Below are 13850 nucleotides of genomic sequence, written 5' to 3' on the forward strand. Positions count from 1 at the left end.
GCGACAGTTTTGTTGGTACTATTTTGGGGTAATTTCTGATTCCTATATATTGTGATTTTTGTGAGGTAAGGAAAAAAATGCAGTTCTGGCAACATTTATTTATTTTTTATTTTTGCAATGTTCACCTGACAGGTTAGATCATGTGCTATTTTTTATAGAGCACAATGATACGGATGCAAACATACCAAATATGACTTTTTTGTTTCCATTTTACATAATAAAGAAATTTTGAGAAAAAAATATCAAGTTTTTATGTCTCCATTTTCTGAAAGCCATATTTATTTTATTTTTCTGCCTATCATCTTTTGTAGGAGCTCTTTTTTTGCAGGAAGAGTTGATGTTTTTATTGGTACCATTTTTGGGTACATATGATTATTTGATCATTCAATATCACACTTTTTGGTGTAAGGTGACCAAAACAATGTTTCTTTTGACAAAGCTTACGCCATTCACCTTAGGGGGTATATCATGTGATATTTTTATAGAGCAGGTGATTACAGATGCAGCAATACCTAATATTTATTTATTTTGGTTTTACACAATAAAAGCATAAAAAAAAAGAAAAATCTTGTTTTAGTGTTGCCATTTATTTATTTATTTTTTCTGGCGACTGTCTTATGTAGGGGCTCAATTTTTGCGGTATGAGAGGAAGGTTTGGTACCATTTTGGGGTACATATGACTATTTCATCGCTTGGTATTACATTTTTTTAATTTTTATCACGCCGTTCAGGTGAGGGGGTAGATCATGTAATATTTTTATAGAGCAGGTTGTTACGGACGAGCTGATGCCTAATATGTCTGTTTTTTTTTTTTTTTTACAATTTTAGATGTGTTTTATAACGGGAAAGGGTTTTTTTTTTTACTTAAACCTTTATTTTTTTTTTATTATGAAAAACCTATTTTTTACTTTTTTTGTCCCTCTCTGGGACTTCAACTTCTGGGGGTCTGATCCCCTCTGCAATGCGTTACTATACATCAGCTTTTACACTGATAGCCTAAGCTATGTGTTGCATTATTGACAGCACAGTCCAGTGCACATTGTGTCTAATGTTTGCAATCCAAAACATCCGAAGTCGATTCGCATAAAGTTTCGTTCTAATACTGTATGGAGCAGGAGCTCCATACAGTATTAGAATTTATTGGCTCCGTAACTTCATAAATTAATTTGTACTGTAAAAAAACATTTCCCAAATTCGGGTTCGGTTCGAAAAGGTACCTTGGAACCGAACCAGAGTTTGGGAAATCATTTTTTTTCAGTACAAATTAAGTTATGAAGCTATTGCGCGAAGTCTCGCGCAACTTCGCGAAGCAATAACTTCCTTCAGCTCATCGGAGCCAATACATTCTCCAGATCTGTACCTCCACAAAATCCTGTCTCTGAGCACTATAAGCAAGTCCTGTCCTTCTCATGCTTTGTTTTTGCTCTGATATGCATCGTCAGCTGTGAGAGCTTATATAGACGGGTGTGTCTTTCCAAATCATGTTCAGTATTACAGTTAAATATGGTTCCCAGCCAGACCCTCAGTCCTATGACCATACAAATATAACTAATAATTGGATATAGTATATACTGATATTATTCACTGATATTCATCCATTGAGCTATCAGTATGCCCAGAAGACATTTCACCATTATGCCCCTTGTTAGCATTTCAAAGACAGAAGGGATACATTATAAAGCTGGCAGAGAAGCAGTTGGACAACACTCTCGTGGCCAACAGACTGGAAGGTATTTGGGTGGTCAAAGGGTGGAGTTGATGGTGGGTTCTGAGACACAGGAAGATGTAGGCTATGTGAAACTTGGGAACTTGCTCTGTTTCCCTGCCACTCTTGGACGAACAGCACTTACACGAGGAGCAAGCTAAGTTATATTATATGTGTGCTTTTTGTGTATGCATGTAAGTATAATATCCCAGTAGACTTTTTATATGTGCATATAGAAACACTGACGAGCAAAAGGGTAACAATGTTTTGAACATTTGATTTTCAGGCTTCATATTTTATCATCTACTACAGCTTTGAACGTGAGACTACTGTCATTTTATAAACAATCTCCTTGGCTATCTCATATATAAATTGGACCTGCAACTATTTAGCATATGATTAGATATGCAGATTCTTGTAATTAATTCTTGATCATTGTTACTGTTTTGCTCCTAAAAATTTTAATTTTAATTTTTATTATTTTGGAAATCCATCTTTGGCTTTCAACACTGCCTGAATCCTTCTTGGCATGCTCTCAATCAGATTCAAGCATGTCTACACTGAAATCTGTTCTCAGGTCTCTTCTACACATTCCCAATGTTGGTGCACTGGTTGACTCACTTAGGTATGTATACAGCTTTTTCTTTAACTCTTCCCACAAATATTCGATTGGGTTGAGGTCTGGGGACTGTGGTGGCCAATTCAGCACCTCTACTTCATTGTCATTGAACTATTTCTTCGTCAATCTCAATGTATGCTGCTGGAACACTACGTCGTCCTTTTCATACCCATAGTACTCAAGTGTACGAAGGAACTCATTTTGTATGATACTCACATATGGCTCAGCACTGAGACCACCATTGATCCTGGTCAAGTATGCAACACCTTTTGCTGTGAAACAACCCTATATCATCAGGCTTCCTCTGCTGAACTTGACAATTCCTTCAATTTCTCAATTTGTTAGTCCCCTTTTCACTTGTTTTTTCAAGACCCATTTGCAGCCATCAGAACCCAGTCTATTGACTTTCGTCTTATGGCTCCATGTCACTTGTTTCCAATCTTCTACTGTCCACTGTCTCATTATAGGTTACTGAATGTTAATTGATGAGAGAAAACTTTTTACTTTAACACAACATAAAATATGAAAAATTTGAAAGGGCCAGAAGACTTTCTGAATGGAATATATATATATATATATATATATATATATATATATATATATATATACAGTGCTGCCCATAATTATTCATTCCCCTGGCAAATTTTGACTTAAAGTTACTTTTATTCAACCAGCAAGTATTTTTTTTGGCGGGAAATGACATAGGTGTCTCCCAAAAGATAATAAGACGATGTACAAGAGGCATTATTATTTCTCAGCTTTTATTTACATTTGAGCAAAAAATACAAGATGTTCTGCACTGTGTAAAATCTCTGAGGACGTGGTCGGAAGCCAAAAGTGACACCTGTGCTGGCCAGGAGGATAGTTAGAGAGGTGAAAAAGAATCCAAGGATCACCACCAAGGCCATCCTGGTGAATCTGGGCTCTGCTGGTGGCAATGTCTCAAGGCAGACAATCCAACGGACACTGCACACTGCTGGGTTCCACGGATACAGACCAAGGAGGACGCCACTTCTCCAGATAAGGCACACAAAAGCTTGCTTGGCCTTTGCAAAAGCTCATCTGGACAAAGAAGAAGACTTCTGGTCTTCTGTGTTATGGTCAGATGAAACAAAAATGGAATTGGTTGGTCACAATGATGTTTCCTTCATTTGGCGTAAAAAAGAAGAAGCCTTCAACCCAAAGAACACCATCCCCACTGTCAAACATGGTGGTGGGAACCTAATGCTTTGGGGGTGTTTTTCAGACAATGGACCAGGGAACCTAATCACAGTAAACGGCACCATGAAAAAAGAGCAATACATGAGGATTCTCAACGACAACATCAGGCAGTCTGCAGAGAAACTTGGCCTTGGGCACCAGTGGACATTTCAGCATGACAATGACCCAAAACACACAGCAAAAGTGGTAAAGAAATGGCTAGCAGACAACAACATTAACGTTTTTGAGTGGCCCAGCCAGTGTCCAGACTTGAATCCAATTGAGAATCTGTGGAGGGAGCTAAAGATCAGGGTGATGGCAAAAAGACCCTCCAACCTGAAAGATTTGGAGCTCATTGCTAAAGATTAGAGTTGAGCGAACACCTGGATGTTCGTGTTCGAGAAGTTCGGGTTCGGGATCCGAACTCGACCCGAACTTCGCCCCGAACCTGAACCTCATTGAAGTCAATGGGGACCCGAACTTTTTGGCACTAAAAAGGCTGTAAAATAGCCCAGGAAAGGGCTAGAGGGCTGCAAAAGGCAGCAACATGTAGGTAAATCCCCTGCAAACAAATGTGGATAGGGAAATGAATAAAAAAATAATAATTAACCAATATCAATTGGAGAGAGGTCCCATAGCAGAGAATCAGGCTTCATGTCACCCACCACTGGAACAGGCCTCTGTGAGATATTTAGGCCCCGGCACCCAGACAGAGGAGAGAGGTCCCATATCAGAGAATCAGGCTTCATGTCACCCACCACTGTAACAGGCCACTGTTCAGATATCTTTAGGCCCCGGTACCCAGACAGAGGAGAGAGGTCCCATAGCAGAGAATCAGGCTTTATGTCATAGCAGAGAATCAGGCTTCATGTCACCCACCACTAGAACAGGCCATTGTCAGATATTTTTAGGCCCCGGCACCCAGACAGAGGAGAGAGGTCCCATAGCAGAGAATCAGGCTTCATGTCATAGCAGAGAATCAGTCTTCATGTCACCCACCACTGGAACAGGCCACTGTTCAGATAATTTTAGGCCCCGGAACCCAGACAGAGGAGAGAGGCCCCATAGCAGAGATTCAGGCTTCATGTCATAGCAGAGAATCAGGCTTCATGTCACCCACCACTGGAACAGGCCACTGTCAGATATTTTTAGGCCCCGGTACCCAGACAGAGGAGAGAGGTCCCATAGCAGAGAATCAGGCTTCATGTCATAGCAGAGAATCAGGCTTCATGTCACCCACCACTGGAACAGGCCACTGTCACATATTTTTAGGCCCCGGCACCCAGACAGAGGAGAGAGGTCCCATAGCAGAGAATCAGGCTTCATGTCATAGCAGAGAATCAGGCTTCATGTCACCCACCACTGGAACAGGCCACTGTCAAATATTTTTAGGCCTCGGCACCCAGACAGAGGAGAGAGGCCCCGTAGCAGAGATTCAGGCTTCATGTCATAGCAGAGAATCAGGCTTCATGTCACCCACCACTGGAACAGGCCATTGTCAGATATTTTTAGGCCCCGGCACCCAAACAGAGGAGAGAGGTCCCATAGCAGAGATTCAGGCTTCATGTCATAGCAGAGAATCAGGCTTCATGTCACCCACCAGTGGAACAGGCCACTGTCAGATATTTTTAGGCCCCGGCACCCAGACAGAGGAGAGAGGTCCCATAGCAGAGAATCAGGCTTCATGTCATAGCAGAGAATTAGGCTTCATGTCACCCACCACTAGAACAGGCCACTGTCAGATATTTTTAGGCCCCGGCACCCAGACAGAGGAGAGAAGTCCCATAGCAGAGAATCAGGCTTCATGTTATAGCAGAGAATCAGTCTTCATGTCACCCACCACTGGAACAGGCCACTGTTCAGATATTTTTAGGCCCCGGAACCCAGACAGAGGAGAGAGGCCCCATAGCAGAGATTCAGGCTTCATGTCACCCACCACTAGAACAGGCCACTGTCAGATATTTTTAGGCCCCGACACCCAGATAGAGGAGAGAGGTCCCATAGCAGAGAATCAGGCTTCATGTCATAGCAGAGATTCAGGCTTCATGTCACCCACCACTGGAACAGGCCATTGTCAGATATTTTTAGGCCCCGGCACCCAGACAGAGGAGAGAGGTCCCGTAGCAGAGATTCAGGCTTCATGTCATAGCAGAGAATCAGGCTTCATGTCACCCACCACTGGAACAGGCCATTGTCAGATATTTTTAGGCCCCGGCACCCAGACAGAGGAGAGAGGTCCCATAGCAGAGATTCAGGCTTCATGTCATAGCAGAGAATCAGGCTTCATGTCACCCACCACTGGAACAGGCCATTGTCAAATATTTTTAGGCCCCGGCACCCAGACAGAGGAGAGAGGTCCCATAGCAGAGAATCAGGCTTCATGTCATAGCAGAGAATCAGGCTTCATGTCACCCACCAGTGGAACAGGCCACTGTTCAGATATTTTTAGGCCCCGGAACCCAGACAGAGGAGAGAGGCCCCATAGCATAGATTCAGGCTTCATGTCACCCACCACTGGAACAGGCCATTGTCAGATATTTTTAGGCCCCGGCACCCAGACAGAGGAGAGAGGTCCCATAGCAGAGATTCAGGCTTCATGTCATAGCAGAGAATCAGGCTTCATGTCACCCACCACTGGAACAGGCCATTGTCAGATATTTTTAGGCCCCGGCACCCAGACAGAGGAGAGAGGTCCCATAGCAGAGATTCAGGCTTCATGTCATAGCAGAGAATCAGGCTTCATGTCACCCACCACTGGAACAGGCCATTGTCAAATATTTTTAGGCCCCGGCACCCAGACAGAGGAGAGAGGTCCCATAGCAGAGATTCAGGCTTCATGTCATAGCAGAGAATCAGGCTTCATGTCACCCACCACTGGAACAGGCCATTGTCAGATATTTTTAGGCCCCGGCACCCAGACAGAGGAGAGAGGTCCCATAGCAGAGATTCAGGCTTCATGTCATAGCAGAGAATCAGGCTTCATGTCACCCACCACTGGAACAGGCCATTGTCAAATATTTTTAGGCCCCGGCACCCAGACAGAGGAGAGAGGTCCCATATCAGAGAATCAGGTTTCATGTCATAGCAGAGAATCAGGCTTCATGTCACCCACCACTGGAACAGGCCACTGTCACATATTTTTAGGCCCCGGCACCCAGACAGAGGAGAGAGGTCCCATAGCAGAGATTCAGGCTTCATGTCATAGCAGAGAATCAGGCTTCATGTCACCCACCACTGGAACAGGCCACTGTCAGATATTTTTAGGTCCCAGTGCAGGAAGTAAGGTGGGCACATTGTCTTTGTACCGGGGATCCAGCAGGGTGGCAACCCAGTAGTCCGCACACGTTAAAATGTGGGCAACGCTGCTGTCGTTGCACAGGCACTGCAGCATGTAGTCGCTCATGTGTGCCAGGCTGCCCAGAGGTAAGGACAAGCTGTCCTCTGTGGGAGGCGTATCGTCATCGTCCTGCGTTTCCCCCCAGCCACGCACCAGTGATGGGCCCAAAATGCGTTGGGTGCCACCCCGCTGTGAACATGCTTCATCCTCCTCATCCTCGTCCTCCAGTAGTGGGCCCTGTCTGGCCACATTTGTACCTGGCCTCTGCTGTTGCAAAAAAAACTCCCTCTGAGTCACTTCTAAGAGACTGGCCTGAAAGTGCTAAAAATGACCCCTCTTCCTCCTCCTCCTCCTCCTGGGCCACCTCCTCTTCCATCATCGCCCTAAGTGTTTTCTCAAGGAGACATAGAAGTGGTATTGTATCGCTGATAACGGCATCATCGCCACTGGCCATGTTGGTGGAGTACTCGAAACAGCGCAACAGGGCACACTGGTCTCGCATGGAGGCCCAGTCATTGGTGGTGAAGTGGTGCTGTTCCGCAGTGCGACTGACCCGTGCGTGCTGCAGCTGAAACGCCACTATGGCCTGCTGCTGCTCGCACAGTCTGTCCAGCATGTGCAAGGTGGAGTTCCACCTGGTGGGCATGTCGCATATGAGGTGGTGAGCGGGAAGGCCGAAGTTACGCTGTAGCGCAGACAGGCGAGCAGCGGCAGGATGTGAACGCCGGAAGCGCGCACAGACGGCCAGCACTTTATGCAGCAGCTCTGACATGTCGGGGTAGTTGTGAATGAACTTCTGCACCACCAAATTGAGCACATGCGCCAGGCAATGGATGTGCGTCAAACCGGCTAGTCCCAGAGCTGCGACGAGATTTCACCCATTATCGCACACCACCAGGCCTAAGCTTGAGGCTCACCGGCAGCAACTACTCGTCGGTCTGTTGTTCAATACCCCACCACAACTCCTGCGCGGTGTGGGGCCTATCCCCCAAACATATGAGTTTCAGAATGGCCTGCTGACGTTTACCCCGGGCTGTGCTGAAGTTGGTGGTGAAGGTGTGTGGCTGACTGGATGAGCAGGTGGAAGAAGAGGAGGAGGAAGCCGAGTAGGAGGCTGAGGCTACAGGAGGCAAAGAATGTTGCCCTGCGATCCTTGGCGGCGGAAGGACGTGCGCCAAAGAGCTCTCCGCCTGGGGCCCAGCCGCCACTACATTTACCCAGTGTGCAGTTAGGGAGATATAGCGTCCCTGGCCGTGCTTACTGGTCCACGTATCTGTGGTTAGGTGGACCTTGCCACAGATGGCGTTGCGCAGTGCACACTTGATTTTATTGGATACTTGGTTGTGCAGGGAAGGCACGGCTCTCTTGGAGAAGTAGTGGAGGCTGGGAACAACATACTGTGGGACAGCAAGTGACATGAGCTGTTTGAAGCTGTCTGTGTCCACCAGCCTGAATGACAGCATTTTATAGGCCAGTAGTTTAGAAATGCTGGCATTCAGGGCCAGGGATCGAGGGTGGCTAGGTGGGAATTTACGCTTTCTCTCAAATGTTTGTGAGAATGAGAGCTGAACGCTGCCGTGTGACATGGTGGAGATGCTTGGTGAAGGAGGTGTTGGTGTTGGTGGTACATCCTCTGTTTGCTGGGCGGCAGGTTCCAACGTTCCTCCCGAGGCGGAGGAAGAGGCCGAGGCGGCACCAGCAGAAGAGGTAGCAGGGGGAGCATGAGTGAGTTCCTTGTTTTTAAGGTGTTTACTCCACTGCAGTTCATGCTTTGCATGCAGGTGCCTGGTCATGCAGGTTGTGCTAAGGTTCAGAACGTTAATTCCTCGCTTCAGGCTCTGATGGCACAGCGTGCAAACCACTCCGGTCTTGTCGTCAGCACATTGTTTGAAGAACTGCCACGCCAGGGAACTCCTTGAAGCTGCCTTTGGGGTGCTCGGTCCCAGGTGGCGGTGGCCAGTAGCAGGCGAACTCTCTTGGCGGCGGGTGTTCTGCTTTTGCCCCCTGCTCCCTCTTTTGCTACGCTGTTGGCTCGGTCTCACCACTGCCTCTTCCTCTGAACTCTGAAAGTCAGTGGCACGACCTTCATTCCATCTGGGGTCTATGACCTCATCCTCCCCTGCATCGTCTTCCACCCAGTCTTCCTCCCTGACCTCCTGTTCAGTCTGCACACTGCAGAAAGATGCAGCAGTTGGCACCTGTGTTTCGTCATCATCAGAGACGTGCTGAGGTGGTATTCCCATGTCCTCATCATCAGGAAACATAAGTGGTTGTGCGTTAGTGCATTCTATGTCTTCCACCACTGGGGAAGGGCTAGGTGGATGCCCTTGGGAAACCCTGCCAGCAGAGTCTTCAAACAGCATAAGAGACTGCTGCATAACTTGAGGCTCAGACAGTTTTCCTGATATGCACGGGGGTGATGTGACAGACTGATGGGCTTGGTTTTCATGCGGCATCTGTGCGCTTTCTGCAGAAGACTGGGTGGGAGATAATGTGAACGTGCTGGATCCACTGTCGGCCACCCAATTGACTAATGCCTGTACCTGCTCAGGCCTTACCATCATTAGAACGGCATTGGGCCCCACCAAATATCGCTGTAAATTCTGGCGGCTACTGGGACCTGAGGTAGTTGGTTCACTAGGACGTGTGGCTGTGGCAGAACGGCCACGTCCTCTCCCAGCACCAGAGGGTCCACTAACACCACCACGACCATGTCCGCGTCCCTTACTAGATGTTTTCCTCATTGTTACCGTTCACCACAATAAGAAAAAAATTATTTGGCCCAATGTATTGAATTAAAATACTGGCCTTTTTTTACAGGCACCTAACACTATCTGGCTATCTATTTAGGTACCGTATTACACTAATACAGGCACAGCAGTAACCACAGATTTAGCTGAATATAAATTGTAGGCCTAGTATTTAGGCCCTGGATGACAGGTATCCCTTTTTACGGACAGAATTACACTTGGAGATGCACGGTAGCGTGTGAAGTTATTGAGGATGACCCTATCAGCACCTTCAATGTAATATACCCTTTTATGGATAGATTTAAACTTGGCCTGCTACAGCAGAATCCACTGATTTAGGGAATTGCTAATTTGGGAATTGTATTTCAACCCATAAAAAAATATATCCTTTGCCAGACAGCAGACAGTATTACAATTGGCTAGCCACAGCTGAAACACCAGATTTAGGGTACTGCTATTTTGGCAATTGCATTTCACCCCTCAATAAAATAGCAAGCACAGCCAAGCCCCTGATGTAGGATATAGCAAAAAAAATAAAAACACACTATTGATGGTTAAATTGACTTGGTGGCAGCTTGTGCTGGCGCACCACAAAACACAAAATGGCTGCCGATCACCCCAGAAAAAAGTGACTGAAAAACGCTCTGGGCAGCCTAAAAACAATGAGCAATTAACTAGCAGAAGTTGAATGATACACAGCTGTAGATCAATCACTTCAGTAAGTGTTTTTGATGAGTAAATCCCTGCCTAATCTGGCCCTAACAGCAGCAGCTGCATCCTATCCCTACACTGATCAGAGCAGAGTGACATGTGGCGCTACGTGACTCCAGCTTAAATAGAGGCTGAGTCACATGCTGCACTGGCCAATCACAGCCATGCCAATAGTAGGCATGGTTGTGATGGCCTCTTGGGGCAAGTAGTATGACGCTTGTTGATTGGCTGCTTTGCAGCCTTTCAAAAAGCGACAAGAAATCGCCGAACCCGGACTTTTACGTAAATGTTCGGGTTCGGGTTCGTGTCACGAACACCCCAAAATTCGGTACGACCCCGAACTATACAGTTCGGGTTCGCTCATCCCTACTAGAGATGAATGGGTAAAAATACCTGTGGAGACATGCAAAAAGCTGGTCTGCAATTATAGGAAGCATTTAATTGCTGTAATAGCCAATAAAGGCTTTTCTATTGATTATTGAGAAGGGTATGAATAATTTTGGACTGGACACTTTTTGCTCAAATGTAAATAAAAGCTGAGAAATGTTTTTTTTTCCACAATAATGCCTCTTGTACATCGTCTTATTATCTTTTGGGAGACACCTATGTCATTTCCCGTCAAAAAATTACTTGCTGGTTAAATAAAAATAACTTTAAGTAAAAATTTGCCACGGGTATGAATAATTATGGGCAGCACTGTGTGTATGTATATATACACTGCGTGCAGAATTATTAGGCAAATGAGTATTTTGACCACATCATCCTCTTTATGCATGTTGTCTTACTCCAAGCTGTATAGGCTCGAAAGCCTACTACCAATTAAGCATATTAGGTGATGTGCATCTCTGTAATGAGAAGGGGTGTGGTCTAATGACATCAACACCCTATATCAGGTGTGCATAATTATTAGGCAACTTCCTTTCCTTTGGCAAAATGGGTCAAAAGAAGGACTTGACAGGCTCAGAAAAGTCTAAAATAGTGAGATATCTTGCAGAGGGATGCAGCACTCTTAAAATTGCAAAGCTTCTGAAGCGTGATCATCGAACAATCAAGCGTTTCATTTAAAATAGTCAACAGGGTCGCAAGAAGCGTGTGGAAAAACCAAAGCGCAAAATAACTGCCCATGAACTGAGAAAAGTCAAGCGTGCAGCTGCCAAGATGCCACTTGCCACCAGTTTGGCCATATTTCAGAGCTGCAACATCACTGGAGTGCCCAAAAGCACAAGGTGTGCAATACTCAGAGACATGGCCAAGGTAAGAAAGGCTGAAAGACGACCACCACTGAACAAGACACACAAGCTGAAACGTCAAGACTGGGCCAAGAAATATCTCAAGACTGATTTTTCTAAGGTTTTATGGACTGATGAAATGAGAGTGAGTCTTGATGGGCCAGATGGATGGGCCCGTGGCTGGATTGGTAAAGGGCAGAGAGCTCCAGTCCGACTCAGACGCCAGCAAGGTGAAGGTGGAGTACTGGTTTGGGCTGGTATCATCAAAGATGAGCTTGTGGGGCCTTTTCGGGTTGAGGATGGAGTCAAGCTCAACTCCCAGTCCTACTGCCAGTTTCTGGAAGACACCTTCTTCAAGCAGTGGTACAGGAAGAAGTCTGCATCCTTCAAGAAAAACATGATTTTCATGCAGGACAATGCTCCATCACACACGTCCAAGTACTCCACAGCGTGGCTGGCAAGAAAGGGTATAAAAGAAGAAAATCTAATGACATGGCCTTCTTGTTTACCTGATCTGAACCCCATTGAGAACCTGTGGTCCATCATCAAATGTGAGATTTACAAGGAGGGAAAACAGTACACCTCTCTGAACAGTGTCTGGGAGGCTGTGGTTGCTGCTGCACGCAATGTTGATGGTGAACAGATCAAAACACTGACAGAATCCATGGATGGCAGGCTTTTGAGTGTCCTTGCAAAGAAAGGTGGCTATATTGGTCACTGATTTGTTTTTGTTTTGTTTTTGAATGTCAGAAATTTATATTTGTGAATGTTGAGATGTTATATTGGTTTCACTGGTAAAAATAAATAATTGAAATGGGTATATATTTGTTTTTTGTTAAGTTGCCTAATAATTATGCACAGTAATAGTCACCTGCACACACAGATATCCCCCTAAAATAGCTAAAACTAAAAACAAACTAAAAACTACTTCCAAAAATATTCAGCTTTGATATTAATGAGTTTTTTGGGTTCATTGAGAACATGGTTGTTGTTCAATAATAAAATTAATCCTCAAAAATACAACTTGCCTAATAATTCTGCACTCCCTGTATATATATATATATATATATATATATATGCATTGTGAGCTTCTTCAGTGATATGACAAATGGACACTGCAAAAAGTGTGAAAACATCTCTAGTACTAATGAAGAAAAACATTACACTTCTTATCACCTAACTAACCTCTTTGCTGTCCGGCAGTTCTTGAGAAGTATTTTTTTTAAACAGGCTAAAAGATTCTTGTCCTGAAAAGAGAAAACCAAAAACTTTATTTTGAATATCAGTTACCTTAACAAAGTGAGATTTTAACCACAAACTATAATAGATTAAATCTCAACTCACATTTATTGGAAATTTTTTAATTTGTAACCCAGACAGTTTTTACCTTCAGGACCTAGCCTCATTTTGCAAATTTGACTTGTCACTCTATGTGTGTCACGAACCAGCGGGTGTGAATCCACTGTTCCACGTGTCCTACCTCCTCTAAGGGCGTTGTCTAAGTGAACCCCTTGATCTTCACAGTACTCCTGATGGTGGAGATAGACTATCTTGAGGAGGATAGGCACACAAGGCAGCTGGTCCAGGCGGACCAGGACGTACCTGAGAAAGGTACCAGAGGTACAGGCGTTGTCAGCAGGCTGAGTCGTAACCAGGAGCAACAGTGCAGGACCGAAGGATGAGGCAGAGGCGAAGTCAGACAGGCAATAGGTGAGGGCAGGCGGCATAGGTACAGGTCAGGAAATCCAGGTCGGCAACAGGAGAGTCAAGGCAAGCAGGCAGGGATCAAACAGATATCAGAATCCAGGAATACAAGTACGAGTCAGGAACACAAGCAGATATCAGGAACCTTAGCAGGACACAAAGACCTTGACACGGAGGCAATTATGAAAGGGGCTGAGCCACTAATATATGTGCAGGAGGGCTAGGATTGGTTAGTGAAATCACATGACCTAACCCATAAAGCACAGGAAGTGATGCGCGCCAGCCCTTAAGGAAGTGCTGAAGGAAACAAGCAGCAAGCATGCTGTGGCCAGGGCTGAGAGGAAACTGTGGAGTGGATCCCAGAACAACAGTACCTACACAGATAGAGCCCAGGACTGCAGAGGTGAATGGGAAGCACTGGCAGCAGATCACCGCTGAGCATTGCGCCTGGGACCGCGGCGGTAAGCAGGAACCGAATCCGAGTTCGGGAAATGTTTTTTTACAGTACGAATTAATTTATGAAGTTATTGCTCGAAGTCTCGCAAGACTTTTTGAAGCAATAACTTCGGCTCATCGAAGCCAATACATTCTAATA

At 45.4% G+C, this 13850-nt stretch overlaps 1 protein-coding gene across 1 annotated transcript in view; it reads right to left on the reverse strand.

The window, feature by feature from the left end:
- Window positions 1-13850, reverse strand: part of UHRF1BP1 (UHRF1 binding protein 1) — a 944367-nt gene that overhangs the window by 91831 nt on the left and 838686 nt on the right. The window contains exon 20 of the mRNA XM_040424154.1: window positions 12737-12798. Within this exon, the coding sequence (XP_040280088.1) occupies window positions 12737-12798 (62 nt within the window). The remainder of the gene's footprint in view (window positions 1-12736; window positions 12799-13850) is intronic.

Source organism: Bufo bufo, chromosome 3, assembly GCF_905171765.1.
Source record: "Bufo bufo chromosome 3, aBufBuf1.1, whole genome shotgun sequence".
Lineage (NCBI taxonomy): Eukaryota > Metazoa > Chordata > Amphibia > Anura > Bufonidae > Bufo > Bufo bufo.